The sequence below is a fragment of the Rhyacophila brunnea genome, unplaced genomic scaffold, assembly GCF_057557595.1.
Source record: "Rhyacophila brunnea isolate RB1 unplaced genomic scaffold, BYU_Rbru_1.0 scaffold_13, whole genome shotgun sequence".
NCBI lineage: Eukaryota > Metazoa > Arthropoda > Insecta > Trichoptera > Rhyacophilidae > Rhyacophila > Rhyacophila brunnea.
Genome location: NW_028232785.1, coordinates 38791791 through 38815644, shown reverse-complemented (window position 1 = coordinate 38815644; position 23854 = coordinate 38791791). Strand labels below are relative to the sequence as shown.

General features: G+C 36.2%; 1 protein-coding gene and 1 long non-coding RNA gene across 4 annotated transcripts in view; one reads left to right on the top strand and one right to left on the bottom strand.

The window, feature by feature from the left end:
* The window catches only part of LOC147077476 (uncharacterized), a 195976-nt gene that overhangs the window by 28815 nt on the left and 143307 nt on the right, over positions 1–23854 (top strand). The window contains exons 1-3 of one of the 3 annotated variants that reach the window (XM_085940848.1): positions 15669–16097; positions 16357–16509; positions 18298–19461. In XM_085940848.1, coding sequence (XP_085796974.1) covers positions 15957–16097; positions 16357–16509; positions 18298–18330 — 327 coding nt within the window. In that variant the 5' untranslated portion in view covers positions 15669–15956 and the 3' untranslated portion in view covers positions 18331–19461. Of the gene's footprint in view, positions 1–15668; positions 16098–16356; positions 16510–18297; positions 19462–21822; positions 22041–23854 lie in introns of those variants that run through there. The other 2 variants (XM_085940847.1, XR_015069476.1) reach the window with 2 other exon arrangements.
* Positions 7422–15443, bottom strand: LOC147077480 (uncharacterized). The gene is made up of 5 exons (XR_015069838.1): positions 15268–15443; positions 14804–14965; positions 11244–11591; positions 10508–10660; positions 7422–9279 (listed from the first exon to the last, which is right to left on the bottom strand). It is a non-coding gene; the product is annotated as an uncharacterized LOC147077480 (long non-coding RNA).

The following is a 23854-nucleotide window of genomic DNA, read 5'->3' as shown; positions in this document are numbered from 1 at the left end:
ACCTTCCTACTTCTACCCTCCAATTTTTTAATCGCGATTTTAGTATTTTTGTATGAACCGTCGTTCGTATTTCAAACAGAACGAAATTATTTATGTTGTTGAATGACAGATGGCGCTATGTCCGAGAAGAATTCACGAGAAGCGTCGCGTTATTTTGACATTTCATGTACAAAGCGTTTTCCTAAACATTTCACCAACGACACGATCACAAATGTCGACGGATATCCAATATATCGTCGAAGAAATACTGATAATGGCGGACAATCGTTTACGCTAAATATCAACAACGCAGACATTGACATTGACAATCGTTGGGTGGTACCATATTCGCCTCTGCTGAGCAAAACATTCAATGCTCATATTAATGTTGAGTTCTGCAGTTCGGTGAAGAGCATCAAATACATTTGCAAGTATGTGAATAAAGGCAGCGATATGGCTGTATTTCAAATTCAAAATACCGATGTGAATGCTCCTCGATTGAATGACAACGACGAAATAATGCGCTAGGTACCAAATTGGCCGGTACATCAGCTCCAATGAAGCTGTCTGGCGTATCTTTGGTTTCCCAATTCATGAACGGGACCCAGCAGTTATACATTTAGCCGTCCATCTTGAAAACGGCCAGCGCGTATTTTTCACCAACGAGACAGCATTTGAGCGTGCCATAAATCCACCAAAAACTACTCACCAAATTTTTCGAATTGTGTAATCGTGCGGATACTTTCGGTGCCTTTGCACAAATATTACCTACTCTATTCCGAAGTACCTCGCTATTTCACATGGAATCAAACAAAAAATGGATGCCCCGCAAGCAAGGCACACCAATTGTTGCGTGCCCCGGCCTATTCAAATCAAACACTTTGGGCCGAGTATATACAGTCAATCCAAGGCAGATTGAGTGTTTCTATCTGCGACTGTTGTTGGTTAATGTCACCGGCTCATTATCATTTCAAGATATACGCAAAGTGAATGGGCAACAGTATCCAACATATAAAGATGCATGCCTTGCACTCGGCTTGCTCGAAGACGACAATCACTGGGACGATATGCTTGCTGAAGCAGCATTGGGCTGTACAGCAACACAAATTCGTCTTCTATTCGCTATAGTGTTGACTACATGTTTCCCGGGACGAGCAGACACGTTGTGGGATAAGCACAAAGATTCAATGACTGACGATATATTGCATCGAATTCGTACACGGTGCAACGATCTAACGATTCCATTCAGTGACGCTATGTACAATGAAGCATTGATTACTATCGAGGATCTTTGCGTTGTCATTGCCAATTTACCACTCAGTCATTTCGGTATGAGTTCGCCAAATCGAAGTACTTCTGATTTAATGGACACCGAAATGAATCGTGAACTGCAGTACGATACTGCAGAAATGGCAGCGATTGTTACTCGCAATGTCCCACTACTGACTCATGAACAAAAAATCATTTACGACCGCATTATGCTGGCAGTTTTGGCGGGACAAGGTGGATTCTTTTTTTTTGATGCACCAGGTGGAACTGGCAAAACATTTCTCATTTCGCTAATTCTCGCCAAAATACGATCAAATAATGGCATTGCATTGGCTGTTGCATCATCTGGCATTGCAGCAACTTTATTGGATGGAGGCAGAACAGCTCATTCAGCATTTAAGCTGCCACTGAATATTCATAATAACCCAGACGCAATGTGCAACATAAAAAAACAATCGTCCATGGCCACAGTGCTGAAACAATGCAAAATTATCATCTGGGATGAATGCACTATGGCACACAAACATTCTCTTGAGGCGTTGAACAGAACACTCAAAGATATAAGAAACAACGACAAACTATTCGGCGGCACTCTGTTACTCCTTTCAGGTGATTTCAGATAAACACTTCCCATCATTCCACGTTCAACGTACGCTGATGAGATCAACGCTTTGAAATCATCGCCACTGTGGCGTAATGTTGAAAAAGTCCAGCTAAAAATAAACATGCGCGTGCAAATGCTACAAGATTCATCTGCTGACACATTCTCGAACCAATTGTTAGATATCGGCGATGGAAAAGTTGCTGTCTATGAAAATACTGGATACATAAAATTGCCCACTAATTTCTGCAGAATCGTTGATTCGCAAAATGCTCTCATTGACCGCATATTTCCCGATGTACGCACACAATACATAAATCATGCGTGGCTAGCAGAAAGACCTATGTTGGCAGCAAAAAATGTGGACGTTGACGATTTAAACTTCAAGATACAGCAGTCGTTGCCAGGCGATTTGGTATCATACAAATCGATCGATACAGTTTGCGATGTCAACGAAGCTGTAAATTATCCAACAGAGTTTTTGAACTCACTGGATTTACCAGGCATGTCAACACACCTTCTACGACTGAAAGTTGGATCTCCGGTTATTTTACTTCGGAATTTGAACCCACCACGGCTGTGCAATGGCACGCGATTGGTCATTAAAAAATTGATGAAAAACATTATCGAAGCCACCATTTTGAATAGCAAATTCCGAGCCGAAAATGTTTTGCTGCCACGAATTCCAATGATTCTTACAGACGTGCCAATTGAATTCAAACGCGTTCAATTTCCTATTAGATTTGCATTCACAATGACAATCAATAAGTCGCAAGGCCAAACGATGTCTGTTTGCGGCTTAGATCTGGGCACACCATGTTTTTCACACGGACAATTGTACGTGGCATGTTCTCGCGTGGGCAAACCATCGAGCTTATTCGTGTTGGCTAAAGACGGACTGATAAAAAATATTGTACACTCAATTGCTCTTCAAAATTAATATTGATTTTCTTTATTTCATTTTCCTACTTTAGGATAAAAAAATTATAATTTTTTTTCAGTTTACATTTAACTTTTAAGAGATCAAACAAAGAATATGTTATCGGCGGTCATCGTCTACAGTGCTCCATTCCTCTTTCTGTCATAAATCTCATCCCAACACACTTACAATACATTCATTATTTTTATTTAACAACCAAAATATTTACTAGAAATAATTTAGATGGCAGAACAACGTTTGCCGGGTCAGCTAGTTTATTTATATAATTTTGAAACCAACCTAGTACCTAACCGAGAAACAAAAATCGTTTTTTTTTTTTAAAACGGTACATGTTCAAACACGCGCGTTAACATGATCTTCCACACTTCCATTCATTTATCGTTTGTCAATTTATAGCTAAGGCCGTATGTTGTAGCTTAACCACTGGGAAATGCCAATATAAATGGCGTATTTAAAAAAAATACTACCTTATTTTTAGGACAATAATTATTAAAAAAACAATCATTATGCGTAGAATTTTTATCACATTTGAATGGTCAAAGACATAGCTTATAATCAATATCTTTAAAATTAACTTCAACTGTGTTTATCGTGCCCATTTTTTGAATAATAAAATGCCTAATTCTTGTCAAATTTGGGATCACAGAGATTATCAATATAATTTTTTATCGTAAATATTTCACTATAATAATGTCGATATTAATTATGCTGATGGTTTTATAAATTCGTTTAAAAATTATCAAATATAAAAAAATCTTAACACCACAGCACATTTATGTACTGAAATATGACTATATTCAAAAACATTAGAGCGAGAGGTTTAAAAGAATACTATTTTATGTAATAAAAATACTTTATGCAGTAATCAAATGTTTAAAATAAATATAAAGGATAATAAGGCTTCAAAAATAATATAAATAGATTATCTACAACGTTTAAGAAATGTCCAGGGTTATACTCTGAAAATACCATAAAACGTCCATTTTGACCTACGTTGGGCATGTGGGCGCTTAAGAGTTTTTTTTAACTAATTCATAGTTTAATTATTTTTTATATTTATTTAAAAAAAACCAATTTTATAAAAAATATAAATGTGTGCAAGCAACGTATTTTTGCGCTAGGTGCCTTTGCACATCTATTCTGTACACAAGATTGCTATCGAGGGTAGTTTTTTTATTTTTATATCGAATTATTAGCACGTATTGTAACAATTACAATACGTTAGCTGTCTATCTCGCTATAAAATGTAACGCAGAGAGGTGCTGTTGGCACTTATTGAAACAATTACAACTAACTTCTTGTAATTGTTACAATACATGCTAATACTTCGATACAAACAAATTAAAAACTACCCTCGATAGTTGCTGATAGCGGCCTATATCAGTCTTGTGTATAGAATAGATGCGCTGGTAGGTAAGACATCTACTTAATTAAATCGTAATACGTGTGACGTCACTAAATACAAAAAAAAATGTACAACTGTCATCGTATTTTCGTTTATGTCTGTTAAATATTGTTGTTATTTAACGTTCTATGCATGCTCCTCTTAATTATTAAGAGTTTGCCTTGTTATGGTAATAATAGTTCTGTCCAAAGAGATTGGACTTGGTTCTGTCTAAATAAAATGTCAGCCGACGGAAGTTTTTGTTTTGAATGAGTTGAATGAGAATGATTTTTAGTCCTTTGAAAAGTGGAAGGTACCAACCTGCTGAGTATGACGATACCTTGGCTAAAAACTGTATTTAGTGACAATGTGTATTAAATTTTATATATAAATAAAGAAAAAGGGAAACTTATTTGGTTTTAATCGTTTTTTCGAAACGGAGTAACAGACATTGATCCGAAATGCCGCCTCGATTCCTTTAAAGGAAGATGACGACGAAAACTTCACTCTCGAGGAGGTCGAAAGAACAATGAGTCCTTTCAATTCAGATAAAGCTCCGGGACACGACAACTTCACGGCGGATATCAGTCTCAATTCATTCTTAACTTCTGTTTGCGAATTGTTCATTTTCCAAAAATCTGGAAGGTAGCTAGAGTGGTGGTTATTCCCAAACCAGGAAAGGACGACTACGCTAACGTCTCGTCATATCGAACCATCGGATTGCTGCTCGTGTTCGGCAAAGTACTCGAAAAATTATTTATTAATCGAGATTCCTGGAAACTTCAGACTAAACACCTGCTCAGCCAACACCAGTACGGTTTCACTTCTCAAAAGAGTACTGAAGACGCGCTTCATGCAACAATTAATAGACTCAGAGCTGCTAACAGCGATGGTCAGCTCGTAGTGGCGGTATCACTTGATATCAAAGGCGCGTTTGACAACGCATGGTGGCCATATCTTCTTAGACACTTGAAATCTAAAAATTGTCCCGCTAACCTTTTCAGGCTCATCAAAAACTATCTATCTGACCGAGAAGTTTTCGTTGAATATGCTGGAGCATCTGCTACCTAAGAGACAACAAAGGGATGCATACAAGGTTCGTCTTGCGGCCCTGTCCTGTGGAATATAGTTCACGACGATCTTCTCTCTATGCCGTTTCCCGAAGGTGTACACGCACAGGCCTTTGCGTATGATGTATTGCTGATTGTGGAATCCAAAGAACTTGGTTCTGTAGAAACCATGACTAACAGCGTGTTGGAGAGCGTCGAGGCCTGGGGAAGGAAGGTCAAACTGTCTTTCTCCGCGGAGAAAACGATGGCCTTATTCTTTACTAGGACGCGCGTCTCTCCGCCTTCGCTGGTGATGAATGGGCAACCTCTATCTTTTTCTAGGGACTTAAAACTTTTAGGGGTAGAGTAATCGATGACAAACTAAATTGGTCAAACACGCGGACAGCACCTGCAAAAGAGCAGCGGTGACTTCGCTCAAATAGCAAGAATTGGCAAACCCACATGGGTGTATCTTCTGAAACTCTTAGAATTCTCTACACTTGTGCTATTGAGCCTATGATCACGAATGCGGCCATCATATGGTATGAAGCTGCCAAAAGGAAAAAAAAAGCTCAAGACGGTTCAGCGTGCACTAGCGATACGAATATGCAGAGCTTACCGCACGGCTTCACTAAATTCAATGCAAGCTCTAGCAGGAATTATGCCTCTATATTTACGTTTAAAACAAGTCGCTCTCACGTACAGAGCTAAGGGCGAGGAGGGCCTCGCAGATTTTCTGCCAGACGATAGGCTTTACGAAAAACCGGTGGACTATAGAAGGCTGCCACACCCGGCTAGACTATTTTCTGAAGTGGTTTCTTATCCTGCAACGTTGGAAAGCAACGAATGCAATAACATGCCGATTTTCATGGATGGGAGCAAAATTGATGGCGGTACTGGTGCAGGGTTTGTGGCATACCTACATTAATGGCGGTGAGATAGCGGCTTGTAAGTACCGCCTTGCTAGCTATTGTACGGTAATGCAGGCCGTACTCTATGCCATCCACCGCGCTCTGGAGTGGGCAGACTCTGATCCAATACAACGAAAGCTCACCGAAAACAATAGTATTTGTATTTATCCGGACTCCAAAAGCTCAATCCAAGCAATTGGACATCTTTTGTCTACTAATCCGATTGCCTTTTCTATTCAAGAACGCGATAGTTTATGACAAATTTCCTCTGAGCTACGCGAAAATTACAATTTCAGATAAGGTGAAAAACGAATGGAACTCACGATATATAAACTCATCGACAGGGGAGTTGACCCGAAAGTTTTTACCTTTGGTTCCAGCAGCACGAGACGTCAGGGTGCATCAAGGGTTGTGTTTTGAGATGACTCAGATTCTAACATGTCACGGAGTCATGCGAGCATACTTGCACCGGTTTAAAATAACATGTGATGGAATATGTCCATGCGACGACATAAGCGACTAGGAACTCCTACATGTACTCCTAGATTGTCAAATCTTTAGCAAGGAGCGGCACAACCTGAACTTTATATTACAGATGGCAGATGCGGACATTCGAGACCTTCCGGAGACCGTGACAAACGAGATGCCATTTTAATTTCTCTATTGATGTAATAAAAAGGATAAAAACAATAAATGGCGACATGTAACGATGATTCATGCCTTTCAGATCCAGTGAATGCAATCATATTATAAGATAGGATAAGTATATGCTCAGAATATCAGTCATATGCGACATTTCTTTTACCACGGGAAAAAACTCGGCTACAAATCGCAGTCCTCAGTTCCTAATGAATACGACAAAATATTCATCAGAATCACCATCGCCTTGCGATAAAAAGAAATTTACAGGGTTTTTGCAAAGCGGTTTCATAGGCCCTGGCCGAATTCAAATTATTAGCAATACCCGATGCGGGTAGAATAATAGTTTTCAATAAGGCATATTCTCTCAGCCGGCACTAAAAGTGAGTAGTATGCGTGCCAAAGTCCTCAAGAAACCTCGATAGTAAATGCGAGGTATCCATAAAGGCATCTAGAAAAAAAAGTGTTACTCCCGATAATCTACATAAAAATTAATTAGGTATATAATATTCCTATATATATTATTGGTTTATTTAATAAAACGGAAAATTTTTAGTGCTTCATCAATTTCCGCGTCACAGAGACAATTCGTTGATAATGTCTTTCTGAAGCAGACAAAACCGGTCCAGATTTATTAAAAAATAAAAGTAAAATAAGTACTTATAATTTTTCGATTTATTAAATCAATATTACAATGCAGTTCCACCATTTATTGACAGTAAACACATTAAAAGAAATTCCGATATGTAATTGACATAATTCATTATTTTTAAATTGTTCTCCCTTGTTAGCTAGACACAAAAATGCGCCCTCAAGAATACATGTCGCTCTGAAATCTCTTAGCATAATTCCAAGCCATACCAACATTTCGTAGGTCTCCAGTGTGCACTCCATAGATAGATGGTATGTTACTACTTTCCAGAAAGCCAGAATCTATTTGGCTGGAAGCTTGTTGAAGTTTTTTTCTCGAAACCCAGTAAGGCTACCTCAAGCCTACTCGGTACCTAGTTTTTTTTTTGTCACGTGCATTCTCCAAACATTATGAATCCAGCCGGCTTAAAGGTGTACCTGTAGGCATTCAGTGCTCCGCTCTTTGGGTACCACTGTAGGACGCCATTTGTCCAGCGGTTGTCCACTCACTGACAAGACATCTCAAGTCTATTACCATTTCATCTGTTTAGCGAGCTCGATCACATCGCGTATTTTTGTCTGCTTCCTTGTCCATTAGTTTTTTTGCAATATTTACCGTTGTGCTCAAGAAGCACTTTTTCATGTCAAGTTGCGCAAGCTATCCATTTTATTTAAATTCTACATTACATTAAGAGTTCATGTTTCAGACACTTACGTGAGCGTTGGAAGCACGCATGGGTTGAACACTTTATGCAGACACAATGTGAGGTAGGTCACTTGAGAATACTTTTCAGGAATGCGAAAAGTATCACCTGCATAATATGAATAATATTGTTTAAAAAAGGTTATTCACAAACATGTCTCATTTCATGTTTTATAAGATTACCAAGTTGCGAGCTTCTATATGAACATACATTGCATTTAAAAGGTTTTTCACCAGTATGTGTCATTTTATGTGTTTTAAGATAATAAGATCTCGAGGATCTATATGGACATACATTGCATTTATAAGGTTTTTCACCGGTATGCGACATTTTATGACTTTTAAGATGACCAGATGTCGAGGATCTAAATGTACATTCATTGCATTTATAAGGTTTTTCACCAGTATGTGTCATTTTATGTCTTTTAAGGGGACCAGATGTTGAGGATTTATATGGACATTCATTGCATTTATAAGGTTTTTCACCAGTATGTGTCATTTTATGTCTTTTAAGCTTACGAGATGTCGAGGATCTGTATAAACATACATTGCATTTATAAGGCTTTTCATTACTATGTCTCGTTTTATGTTCATTAAGACTACTAAGTCGCGAGCATATATATGAGCATACATTACATTTATAAGGTTTTTCACCAGTATGTGTAATTTTATGTTTTTTAAGATTACAAGATGTCGAGGATCTATATAAACATAGTTTGCATTTATAAGGTTTTTCACCTGTATGTGTCATTTTATGTCTTTTAAGATGACAAGATGTCGAGCATCTATATGGACATTCATTGCATTTATAAGGTTTTTCACCAGTAATTGTCTTTGAATGTACTTTGACAATACTATGCTGCGAGACTAATACGCTCTGATTTTGATCAGGAATCACGTCCATGTGCACCATTTTGTGAGTTTTTAGAGCATTTTCGCATCCGAAAACTGCGTTACAAATGCAGCAAATTAAATTACGTGAAAAATGGTTTACTCTTCTAAGAATAAGTCGAATTTCCTTCGGAGCAGCTTGTTCTAAGATTTCTCGTTTAATGCTATTCTCATCTATCGTCACTTCTGAATATTGTATCGTTGTATCCTGGATGCTATCGTCTGAGGATTGTTGAATCTCATCTGTATCGTGATGCCTCGTGAAAAATCCCTTCGTAGAAACCTAGAAAAATCGTAATAATCGATATCAATATTATCATTATGAGTTATAATGTTCAATTTGTTTTTTTGACGCTTTTGTTTTTCAGCACTTTCAGACATTATTAAAGAGCGAAGTGAGAGAGAAAAATTGTTATGGAAAGATCCATTAGTGGGTCAAAACAATGCACTTATATGTATGTATACATCATCTTCGATAACAATAATTATATCTTGTTTATTTTAGTGTCGTTGGAGAGTGTGCACAGTGCCTGCCATGATGAAAGGCAAAGCTAGAAAATTATATTCAAATTTCATCAAGCAACCTCGATCATTGACAGTTTTTTAATATTACATAAATCAGACTAAATAGATTATTAACGACAGGTACTATTCCGTATGGGAGACAATGTGGCCAATTATTCCCAGTAGAAACCTTTACTGTTGGTTTCAATATATCGTAAATTTGGAACATGATTATTTAAAATATTATCACTTTTATTAATGTGCAAATAAATTAATAACGTTTGGCTTGACCACTTTTGCGGCACACTTTGCTTTTGTCTAAAATTATTGGATGTTTAACGATAAAGAGTTATTTTAACACAAATTTCCATTACCTTTTATTTGTCTAGTCTGCAAGAGATTAGGGTAAGGGGTACAATCACTTATCCACACTAAAAATATACGCTGCATGCAAGCATGCAATAACAACAACCTTGTACGAAAAAGAAAGGACATGATTATTAATAAAAAATTGCATTTAGCAATGACGCTCATTTTTGCTTAAAAGGTGTGTTAATAAGGAAAATTTCCTACACAGAAAAATACCAATCCAGAAGACTTCCTATAATTCATTACATCCACAAAAATGCATCATTTGGTGCGGGTAACATGCTGGTGGCATCGCCGCACAATTCTTCAAAAGTGGGGCCAAAGCTCACGTAGGTTAATGGATATCCTTGTCGAGCCATGATTATTATTTTGTTTTAAATATGGAATCATTCGAAAGAACAGTGATTTCAACAGGAAGTGCCATATAGCTACTGCTACTATCGCTTTATTTGAATCAAGATTTGCATATAAATTGATTTTGAGAAATGGATTCGTGAAGTCAGCAGCATTTAATGCCTAAGAACCTAACATTTCCCGTACAATAAGACCAGCAGTGCTTTAACAAAAGTAGTCCGAACTGGGCGCCCTGAATTTGACGTCAGCCTATCGGACAAAGCCGCATTTGTTTTTAAACATACCTGGTCTAATGGCTTGTATTGAAGATTAGAGCAGCCAGGTTCAGTTAATTTATCATTGATTTGCTGAATTGTATTCTCAACTAATTCTTCTTTGATGATGGCTGCCTCATCATTATTCTCATACTTAATATTATTCAGACCGTTTTCGCGCTTCTGAAAATAACATTATAAATATTAAGTAACAGTATCATCATTACGATAAGCCAGAGAAGGTCTCTTAGAGCTCTTTATTCAATAATTGGTCGCCAATATTTGACTTAATTTGGCAGGTGAATGTATAATCACCGAACGACATTCCAATGTTATGGGCTATTCGACAAAATAGTGCACACTTTTTCGATTATACTTATTTGTTTTAGTTGAATTAGGAGTACATTTCACAGATGGCTTTAAAATTCATTAAGCCTTGCTTATACCAAACCATAACTAATAAAAAATATTCTTCGATCTATAAAATATCCAAAGATCTGTATGATTTAATAACATGATTTAAGATATTATCTAGATAGACGAAAAATTTTGGACTATTATTTGTTATGGCTTGGCTTCGCGGGGTTTTGTTGAATTTTAAAAACTAACCAACACATCAGTAAATTATGGTAACCTTAATCTAATGAAAACAAATATGTGTGACTGACAAAGTTTTGTGTGTACTATTATGTTGCATATTAGCATATATAATACATTATATACCGAACAACAATAATCAAATGAGCATGTATATCATATGAGTTACCTGTGAATTACTTGCAAACGTCGACGCATCAAACTTTTCATACAAGTGACTGCTTTGGTCGCATGGAAAAGCCACTTCATCGAAAGTCAGCGACGCATCGTGCATACGTTTATGGCACTTTAAAATGTGCGCTGATGAAAAAAAATTACAACACACGTTGCAAACAAAATTTCTAACGAAAAAAGAAGCTCTGTTCAACCTCAGACGGACTTCTTTCGCAGAAGCAATCGCTATTTCCTTTTTGATGGCCATTTCTTGCACTTCAATTTCACCAAACGACTGTGCAGATTGTCTCTCAAAGATATCAGGTTCAATCATACTATCCATGTCGCGGTTTACGAGCGGAATCTGTCAAGAAATAAAATACAAACATAAATCAATCAAAACATTTATACTAACAATATAAAAAATCAACCAACATAAAGAATTCAATGTTAGAAAGGCAATTTTAAATGAAGCAGTATCGAAGTCATTGTATGAGAAAGTGATCTGAATTTATGAGAAATTTAATTTCTAATTAAATTTTGACAAATGCGTCTGAAAGTGGCGGAGGCTTTTGAGCTTCATAAGCTTCGACGGTTGAGGCGTTAATTTTGACAGATGGTAAACAGATTAAATGTCGGAACGTAACGTTGAAAGGTTTTTTTATTTATTGTTTTTTGTCTTTCACATATTACCGTTGGAAGTGTTGTTTTGTATTTAAATTCTCAACTAAGTATTTATTGTGTTTTGTTTTACACAAACATACATATTTTATTAATATTATTAGGTTTGTAAAATACATCGGAAGTTCCATTCACATTCTCGTAGGTACCTACTGAATATTGTAAAAACACTATTAAAAGGTAAATATTGAAGTAAGTAGCTTCTTTAAGGGGGGACATGCTCGTCGAAGGTCAAAATTGACTTTTTATTGTATTTTCAAACCATGATCTTGGACACTCCTTAAACGTTGTAGATAATCTATTTATATAATTTTGAAGCCTTATTATCTTTTATAATTATTTTAAACATTTGATGACTGCATAAAGTATTTTTGTTACATAAAATAGTATTCTTTTAAACCTCTTGCTCTAATGTTTTAGAATATAGTCATATTTCGGTACATAACTGTGCAGTGGTGTTAAGATTTTTTACATTTATTAATTTTTAAACGCATTTATAAAACCATTAGCATAATTTATTACGAGATAATTTTTTTAAATATTCACGATAAAAAATTATATTGATAATCTCTGTGATCCCAAATTTGAAAAGAATTAGGCATTTTATTATTCAAAAAATCGGCAAGATTAACAAATTTGAAGATGATTCTAAAGATATTTTTTATAAGCTATGTCTTTGACCATTCAAGTGTGATAAACATCTTATGAATAATGATTGCTTTATAATAATTATTGACCTAAGAATAAGGTAGTGTTTTTTTGAAATACGCCATTTCTTTTGTCATTCCCCAGTAGTTAAGCTACAACATACAGCCGTAGCCATAAATTGACAAACTATAATTAAAGTAGGGAGTAAAATTATGTTAACGCGCGTGTTTGAACATGTACCTAATCGTTATTTTTTATTTTTTTTTAAACGTGTAAAAAATCTTAACACCACTGCACAGTTATGTACCGAAATATGACTATATTCTAAAACATTAGAGCGAGAGGTTTAAAAGAATACTATTTTATGTAACAAAAATACTTAATGCAGTCATCAAATGTTTAAAATAATTATAAAAGATAATGAGGCTTCAAAATTATATAAATAGATTATCTACAACGTTTAAGGAGTGTCTAGGATCATGGTTTGAAAATACAATAAAAACTCAATTTTGACCTTCGACGAGCATGTCCCCCCTTAAGGATTAATTATCTACGTAGGTACAACAATCAATCGTTTTAAGAATTCAGCGATAACTAATAAGTACTGATAAAATAATATGTTAATGTCATTACTACATTTTAGGTTATCTTACACGTACCCAAAATGGAAGTGATTCACGCTGAAATTTTGTAGTTAAGATTTGGTAACCGGACGAATCCATTCAAAATGACAGACGAGGCGTTTGTGAAACGATTTCGGTTATCGAAACCATTGGCAGATATATTCATTTCCAGGTTGGAAAATCTAATGTCAACCCCAACTAGCTGTCATGTGAGCATAGACAAAAATATAATGCAAACTCTTCCGCGACCATAAATGTCCATTCAGTATTTTTGTTGCATTATTGTACACCGTTCGAAGCACTATACCTCCTTTGAAGATACTGTTGCGTTTTGCTTCTTGTTTGTGTACCGCTTCGTTGAAAAATTTCCCTTCAAGTGTTGAGTCTTCACGATTGAATAGGCACGTCAATGAGGTTTGATTCTGTCGCTGCGCTCATGGACACACCCTTAAGCCCGGTTCGGATCAGGCGAGTAGTTTAGTCGAGTGGCGAGTAATTTAGTAACTAAACGTGTACGAACAGACAAATTGAGTCGAGTAGGTACTTTAGTAAAATCATTTAGTCGAGTCAATCCATTCTGTTGTAATTTTTCGGTCGAGTAGCGACCCCCACCACCTCTCACTAAATACCAAACAAGAGAGGGTATCGAATCGAACTCTATGCATAGAAAATTTGGGTGAAATCATGAGACAATAAGACCAAAATCGATTTATTGTTCGCATAAGGTTACTAATGCATAATAGGTATCGGTTACTACGCTATAATATAACTACCTAATTCTTCTGAACTCCTACTTTGTAAATAGTTAAAATATTAATATGAACATCTCACTATATATAAATGCAGAAGAATCTCGATATTATGTTGTGAAAATGACATAGGTACGGAATATAACAATTTATTGACTATCATTATTAGGTTAGGTCCCGTCTGGAGAGTTATTACTTTGACAGACGTGAAAAGTGCTTTGAAGTTTCAGACCAAACCATTTTTGACGGTCAGAAAATGGTTTGAAGTTTGCTGATAAAGTAAACTAAACGTTAAATCTAAAACTATTATGGCTTACATATAGCGCATGCGCAGTGCGTCAGCTTTTACCTGTCAAACTGTTAAGCTGGAACGCCTCAATTTATGTTGTCATGCAGCATGGTAGATACTTTTGTAAAATTTTAGGCTTAAAACATTAATTTTTTACATAAAGTTTAGACAATAGAATTGGTCTATTTCCACCCCATTTCACGTAGATATTGCTTCCGTTTATTGTATTTTATGGCTGCAAGTAGTTTTTTTTGACAATAGGCTTACCTTGTATTACTAACTTACCTAAAAAGGACTCACGGGCGATTAATTTAATTTATTCACCATACAATTTATCACAATTTTAGATAATCGCATTAATTATTGCTTTACGTTCGAATGATTTATAAATAAATGCTCATGATTTGACGAAAGATTTATAAACCTACACATAAATTGTTTTAAAATATCAGTGTGAACTAAAACCACTAAATGAAACGAGTTGGAGCAAATTAATAATGGTTAAATGGGTTTCAAAGATGCATTGCAAATTCAAACCTTCAATATAAGACGGCATCAAGGGAAGAAAACGTACAATTGAACGTACCTGATGTATTGGCCTGTAATCTGAATGCGAACAACCTGGTTGAGGGTATTCATCATCATATAATGGGTGTGTTATAATATCTTCAATAATCTCGCGCTTGACGACAGCTGGTTGATCATCTGTCTCAGATGTTATATTAGAGAGGTCCGCCATATTAAGGTACTGAAAAAAGCAGTATTACATTTTGTAAACACGGTGAAAACAGTTTCGGGTCACGTAATCACCATATAACATTGTATAATATTTATATTTACATGAATTAGTAGATAAATTAACCTAACCTATAATAACACAGATGTATCGTAGCTGTCAAATTGTATAAACGTGTATTTTTTTGAAACAATTAATATCACACTATGTTCCTACATAGTTTGTAAAAAAGCTACAGTTTATTATATAAAACGAATCATTGTTACTCTCAATCTAATGTTATTGTAAAAAAAAAATAGTTTCCAAAAACTTACCTCGAAATTGCAACTTGAAACGACCGCATTGTTTGAATGGATACTCAGCGTGTCAAACAAAGGCTTGCCTTCTATATCGGCGATTTCTCCATCACATCGTTGCTATGCATCCATGTTAAGGGTATATATTCCAGAAGCCACGTGTTATGTGACAGACAGGATCCTTTGAAGGTATTGTTAGAAAAGTGTTGCCGCTATACTGAAAAGTAATTCCGTGAAAACTACCTATACTTAATAAAAATACACACTTGAAACGGTGACACAATTTAATATTATGTATGTTTGGTTTTCTAAACAAAACAATGGTATGAAAATGATCGTCAGCATTTCATCAATCATAACGAGAACAGCGCATCTCGGTATATAATAACAAATAAATCAAATTGGGATTTTTCTCCTATAATGTCAACACTGACGATATCTTATTTGTGACAGCTCCACTCTCTACTAGTCTCCAGCGACAGGACAGACGTTTTAGTTACGATAAAAGTTCTACGTTTAGTCGGTGTAATTGACATTAGCATCTGTACCATAATACTTACAAAATTCAATAAGTACATTCTTGTTTATCAGATAATAGCTACACGGAATATTATTAACTGTATTTCGGCAACACTTATATACAACACAACAGAAAGTTGTCGAGTTGTCTCTAGCACAATGCATAGTACGATAGTTGATACGCAAACATGGAAGTCAAGCGAGAATGTGATGGAGACCAATCTGGTACTGAAGACAAGTTTGATGTAACAACCAGCCACCATAACAGCCCTGACACGCGCAACTATATAAAGCAGGAGAACACAGACGAATTCATTTGCGATTTTGAGGTTAGTTTTTATTTATTAAGTCCTTTCCTGCGATATTTAATAATTATTTTAGCAGAATACCTTCGATAAGTTTATATTTTTTACAAATTGTTTAAGAACATACGAGGATCTCAAACTTTCTTTCAAAAACCTTTTGACTTACATTTAGACAGCTCTGCTACCAACCTCAATTATATAAGTAAGCATTGTTATAAAATAGGTACGCGAGCTCAAAATTGTTTTTTTATATGATTACAAAAATGCATAATGTTTCCTTCAGTATCCAGCAACGCGTCTCGCTGAAATTAAACCCGAGATTGACCTTCAGCTGGTTGACGTTAAACGCGAGTTCGCTGCAGATGCAAAACACCCATTCCATGATGAAGATCCAACACCTGGATGTTCGCATTCACATAACGGACCAGTACAGCAGGTAATTGTATATTATGCGATATTTTCTTCCATTGGCTATGTATCCTATCAGAGCTTTGTGACTAAATTTCAAAAGGTACATATTATCCGCGTCTCGGTTATACACGCTTCGTACAAATATTTCACTAACCAATTTATCTGGTTTAGTGTGAGTGGGCGCATTGACCTACAGTTTTTGAATGTGATGTCTGTCACTGATGATGACCAATCGATCTCTTCTTTCAGAAAGTACTTTTGTCATAGCATTTTTGTTTGTAAGTAGGTAGCAGAAGACGTCACATGCTGGCATGGCGACAAAGTAAGTCTGTGGTTTTGTTTTACAAACGCAATTTATTCCAAATGTGTTAGTTTCAAATATAACTTATTCCAAGTTTCAGAAAAAAAAAGTAACTTACTCTAAATATAATATTAAAAAAAACCTACTTTTAAGAAAATTTTCATAGTTTTTAGCATTGAGATATCCATTTCAAAGTGTAAACTACAATTTTCAACAGAAATAACAAAAACATATGTAAAATCAATACCGTAAACAGTTTTTTTGTTGTTTGCCAACAATTTGTAAAAGTGGAATAAGTTGTTTTTGAAACTACACCCCTCATTATATCTTCTTCAACAGTTGAAATCTAAAAATTGTCCAGCTAACATTTTCAGGTTCATCAAAAACTATCTATCTGACCGAGAAGTTTTCGTTGAATATGCTGGAGCATCTGCTACCGAAGAGACATCAAAGGGATGCATGCAAGGTTCGTCTTGCGGCCCTGTCCTGTAGAATATTTATAGTTCTCGACGATCTTCTCTCTATGCCGTTTCCTGAAGGTGTGCACGCACAGGACTTTGCTGATTGTTCTGTCTTTGTGTAACTTTGTGTAACTGTCTTTCTCCGCGGAGAAAACGAAGGCCTTATTCTTTACTAGGAGGCGCGTCTCTCCGCCTTCGCTGGTGATGAATGGGCGACCTCTATCTTTTTCTAGGGATTTTAAACTTTTAGGGGTGGTAATCGATGACAAACTAAATTGGTCGAAGCACGCGGACAGCATCTGCAAAAGAGCAGCGGTGACTTCGCTCAAACTAGCAAAAATGGTCAAACCCACATGGGGTGTATCTTCTGAAGCACTTAGAATTCTCTACACTTGTGCTATTGAGCCTATAATCATATTGTATACGGCCAGCATAATATGGTATGAAGCTACCAAACGGGAAAACATAGCAACAAAACTCAATATGGTTCAGCGTGCACTAGCGATACGAATATGCAGAGCTTACCGCACGGCTTCACTAAATTCAACGCAAGCTCTAGCAAGACTTTATGCCTCTAGATTTACGTTTAAAACAAGTCGCTCGCACTTACAGTGCTAAGAAGGGCGAGGAGGGCCTCGCAGGTTTTTCTGCCAGACGATAGTCTTTACGAAAAACCGGTGAACTATAGAAGGCTGATACACCCGGCTAGACTATTTTCTGACGTGGTTTCTTATCCTGCAACGAATGCAATAAGTAACATGCCGATTTTCAGGGATGGGAGCAAAATTGATGGCAGTACTGGTGCAGGGTTTGTGGCATACATTAATAGCGGTGAGATAGCGGCTTGTACGTATCGCCTTGCTAGCTATTGTACGGTAATGCAGGCCGAACTCTGTGTCATCAAACGCGCTCTGGAGTGGGTAGGCTAGGATCCAATACAACGAAAGCTCACCGAAAACCATAGTATTAGTATTTATTCGGACTCCAAAAGCTCAATCCAAGCAATTCGAGATCTTTTGTCTACTAATCCGATTGCCTTTTCTATTCACAGCGAGTCCGATATACTGAGACGGCGCCACCCTGAGGTGCACTTCAAGTGGATAAGGGGACACACCGGGATAGAAGGAAATGAAAGAGCCGACAAATTGGCTTGGCATGGTGCCTCTGAACCCAAGACCGCGATAGCTTATGACAAATTTCCTCTGAGCTACGCGAAAATTACAATTTCAGATATGGTGAAAAACGAATGGAACTCACGATACATAAACTCATCGACAGAGGAGTTGACCCGAAAGTTTTTACCTTCGATTCCAGCAGCACGAGACGTCAGGGTACATAAGGGGCTGTGTTTTGAGATGACTCAGATTCTTACAGGCCACGGAGTCATGCGAGCATACCTGAACCGGTTTTAAATAACATCTGATGGAAAGTGTCCAAGCGACGATGGAAACGACCAGGACGTCCTACATTTACTCCTAGATTGTCAAAGTTTTAGCAAGGAACGGCACAACCTGAACTTTTTAATATAGATGGCAGATGCGTACATTCGAGACCTTCTGGAGACCATGACAAACGAGATGCACTTTTTAATTTCTGTATTAATGTAATAAAAAGGATAAAAACAATAAATGGCGACATGTAACGATGATTCATGCCTTTCACATCCAGTAAATGCAATCATATTAGATAGGATATGTATATGCTCAGAATATCAGTCCTATGCGACATTTCTTTTACCACGGGAAAAAACTCGGCTACAAATAGCAGTCTTCTGTTCCCAATGAATACGACAAAATATTCATCAGAATCACCATCGCCTTGCGATAAAAAGAAATTTACAGGGTTTTTGCAAGGCGGTTTCATAGGCCCTGGCCGAATTCAAATTAGCAATACCCGATGCGGGTAGAATAATAGTTTTCAATAAGGCATATTCTCTCAGCCGGCACAATTTTCATTTGACTAGCATCAAGTAGAGTAGTTTGCGTGCCAAAGTCCTCAAGAAACCTCGATAGTAAATGCGAGATATCCATAAAGGCATCTAGAAAAAAAAAGCTTATAAGGTGGGTCAGTGTTACACCCGATAATGTACCTAAAAATTAATTATATTAATGGTTTATTTAATAAAATGCAATTTTTTTAGTGCTTCATCAACTTCTGCTTCAGAGAGACAATTCTAAAGTTGATAATTTCTTTCTGAAGCAGACGAAACCGGTCCAGATTTATTAAAAAAGTAACAGTAAAAATAAGTATTTATAATTTTTCGATTTAAAAAATCAATAATACAATGCAGTTCCACCATTTATTGACAGTGAACACATTAAAAGAAATTCAAATATGTAATTGACATAATTCATTATTTTTAAATTGTTTTCCCTTGTTAGCTAGACACGACACTGCGCCTTCAAGAATACATGTCGCTCTGAAGTCTCTTAGCATAATTCCAAGTCATACCAACATTTCGTAGGTCTCCAGTGTGCACTCAATAGATAGATGGTATTTAACTACTTTCCAGGAAGCCAGAATCTATTTGGCTGGAAGCTTGTTGAAGTTTTTTCTCGAAACCCAGTAAAGCTACCTCCAGCCTTCTCGGTACCTAGTTTTTTTGCTGTCACGTGCATTCTCCATACACTATGAATCGAGCGGGCTTAAAGGTGTACCTGTGGGCATTTAGTGCTCCGCTCTTTGGGTGCCACTGTAGGACGCCATTTGTCCAGCGGTTGTCCACTCACTGACAGACATCTCTAGTCTATTACCATTTCATCTGTTTAGCGAGCTCGATCACATCGCGTATTTTTGTCTGCTTCCTTGTCCATTAGTTTTTTTTGCAATCTTTACCGCTGTGCCCAAGAAGCACCTTTTCATGTCAAGTTGCGCAAGCTATCCATTTTTTTTTTTTTTTTTTTATCTGACATTAAGAGTTCATGTTTCAGACACTTACGTGAGCGTTGGTAGCACGCATAGGTTGAACACTTTACGCAGACACAATATGAGGTAGGCCACTTGAAGATACTATTCAGGAATGTGAAAAGTATCACCTGCATAATATGAATAATATTGTTTTAAAAAGGTTATTCACCAACATGTCTCATTTCATGCTTTATAAGATTACGAAGTTGCAAGCATAAATATGAAAAAACATTGCATTTTTAAGGTTTTTCACCAGTATGTGTCATTTTATGTGTTTTAAGATTATAAGATCTCGAGGATCTATATGGACATACATTGCATTTATAAGGTTTTTCACCGGTATGCGACATTTTATGACTTTTAAGAGAACCAGATGTTGAGGATCTATATGGACATTCATTGCATTTATAAGGTTTTTCACCATTATGTGTCATTTTATGTGTTTTAAGATTATAAGGTCTCGAGGATCTATATGGACATACATTGCATTTATAAGGTTTTTCACCGGTATGCGACATTTTATGACTTTTAAGAGAACCAGATGTTGAGGATCTATATGGACATTCATTGCATTTATAAGGTTTTTCACCAGTATGTGTCATTTTATGTCTTTTAAGCTTACGAGATGTCGAGGATCTATAAAAACATACATTGCATTTATAAGGTTTTTCATTACTATGTCTCGTTTTATGTTCATTAAGACTACTAAATCGCGAGCATATATATGAACATACATTACATTTATAAGGTTTTTCACCAGTATGTGTCATTTTATGTTTTTCAAGATTACAAGATGTCGAGGATCTATATAAACATAGTTTGCATTTAAAAGGTTTTTCACCAGTATGTGTCATTTTATGTTTTTTAAGATGACCAGATGTCAAGGATCTATATGGACATTCATTGCATTTATAAGGTTTTTCACCAGTATGGGTCATTATATGATTTTTAAGATGATGAGATGTCGTACATCTATATGAACATAGTTTGCATTTATAAGGTTTTTCACCAGTATGTGTCATTTTATGTCTTTTAAGATTACTAGATGTCGTAGATCTATATAAACATAGTTGGCATTTATAAGGTTTTTCACCAGTAATTGTCTTTGAATGTACTTTGCCATTACTATGTTGCGAGACTAATACGCTCTGATTTTGATCAGGAATCACGTCCATGTGCACCATTTTGTGAGTTTTTAGAGCATTTTCGCATCCGAAAACTGCGTTACAAATGCAGCAAATCAAATTACGTGAGAAATGGTTTACTCTTCTAAGAATAAGTCGGATTTCCTTCGGAGCACCTCGTTCTAAGATTTTTTGTTTAATGCTATTCTCATCTATCGTGACTTCTGAATACTGTATTATTGTATCCTCAATGCTATCGTCTGAGGATTGTTGACTCTCATCTGTATCGTAATGCTTTGTGAAAAATCCCTTGGTAGAAACCTAGAAAAATCGTAATAATCGATATCAACATTATCAATTATAAGTTATAATATTCAATTTGTTTTTTTGACGCTTTTGTTTTTCAGCACTTTCAGACATTATTAAAGAGCGAAGTGAGAGTGAAATATTGTTACGGAAAGATCCATAAGTGGGTCAAAACAATGCACTTATATGTATGTATACATCATCTTCGAGAACAATAATTATATCTTGTTCTGTTTTAGTGTCGTTGGAGAGTGTGCACAGTGCCTGCCATGCTGAAAGGCAAAGCTAGAAAATTATATTCAAAATTCATCAAGCAACCTCGATCATTGACAGTATTTTAATATTCCATACATCAGAATTCCACAGGTTTTAATAGATTATTACAACAGGTACTATTCCGTATGGGAGAAAATAATTCCCAGTAGAAACCTTTACTGTTGGTTTCAATATATCGTGAATTTGGAACATGATTATTAAAAATATTATCACTATTATTAATGTGCAAATAAATTAATAACGTTTGGCTTGCCCACTTTTGCGGCACACTTCGCTTTTGTCTATTATTTATTGGTTGTCTATAAAAAAGAGTTATTTGAACACAAATTTCCATTACCTTTTATTTGTCTAGTCTGCAACAGATTAGGGTAAGGGGTGCAATCACTTATCCACACTAAAAATATACACTGCATGCAAGCATGCAATAACAACAACCTTGTACGAAAAAGAAAGGACATGATTATTAATAAAAAATTGCATTTAGCGATGACGCTCATTTTTGCTTAACGGGTGTGTTAATAAGGAAAATTTCCTACACGGAAAAATACCAATCCAGAAGACTTCCTATAATTCATTACATCCACAAAAATGCATCATTTGGTGTGGCTTACACGCTGGTGGCATCGCCGCACAATTTTTCAAAAATGGCGCCAAAGCTTTAGGTTAGCACGTTTAGGTCAATGGATATCCTTGTCGAGCCATGATTATTACTTGGTTTTAAATATGGAATCATTCGAAAGAACAGTGATTTTAACAGGAAGTGCCATACAGCTACCGCAACCATCGCTTTATTTGAATCAAGATTTGGAGATTAATAGATTTTGAGAAATGGATTCGTGAAGTCACTGTTTTATGCTGATAAACTAGCAGCATTTAATGCATTAGAACCCAACATTTCCCGTACAATACGACCAGCAGTGCTTTAACAAAAGTAGTCCGAACTGGGCGCCCAGAATTTGACGTCGGCCTATCGGACAAAGCCGCATTTGTTTTTAAATATACCTGGTCGAATGGCTTGTATTGAAGATTAGAGCAGCCAGGTTCAGTTAATTTATCATTGATTTGTTGAATTGTATTCTCAACTAATTCTTCTTTGATGATGGCTGCCTCATCATTATTCTCATACTTAATATTCATCAGACCGTTTTCGCGCTTCTGAAAATAACATTATAAATATTAAGTAACAGTATCAGCATTACGATAAGCCAGAGAAGGTCTCCCAGAGCTCTTTCTTCAATAATTGGTCGCCAATGTTTGACTTAATTTGGCAGGTGAATGTAGAATCACCGAACGACATTCCAATGTTATGGGCAATTCAACAAAATAGTGCACACTCTTTCGATTATACTTATTTGTTTTAGTTGAATTAGGAGTACATTTCACAGATGGCTTTAAAATTCATTACCAAACCATAACTAATAAAAAATATTCTTATATATTGTTACCAAATACCATAATGCCTAAATCCCCCAACAAGAATACTTCAATCGACAGAGTTTGGAATATAATCATATTATTTAAGCTATACCAAGATCCACGCACAGCTGAACAAAGAAACACAAAGTTACCGTTATCTGTTTCTGGGCGGAACGAGGGTCAAGAAGTGGGCACGGTCAGTCGGCTACCTGCCCTTGTTGAGCCCTTACGTCGCCTCTAAATACGATTCGCTACCTTTTTCGCGCCAAAGCGCGCGCTTACAAATGTTGTGAATAATTTGTTGTTATTTGCCAAGCGAAATATACTTAATGTCACTGAATCGGTGTTTTTAATAAGTGGAAAAGTGTAAATCAACACCCTCCGTAAACCCATACCTATCAATATCTATAAAATATCCAAAGACCTGTTTGATTTAATAACATGATTTTAGATATGTTCTAGATAGACGAATAATTTTGGACTATTATTTATCATGGCTTGGCTTCGCGGGGTTTTGTTGAATTTTAAAAACTAACCAACATAGTAAATTATGGTCATCTTAATCTTATGAAAAAAAAT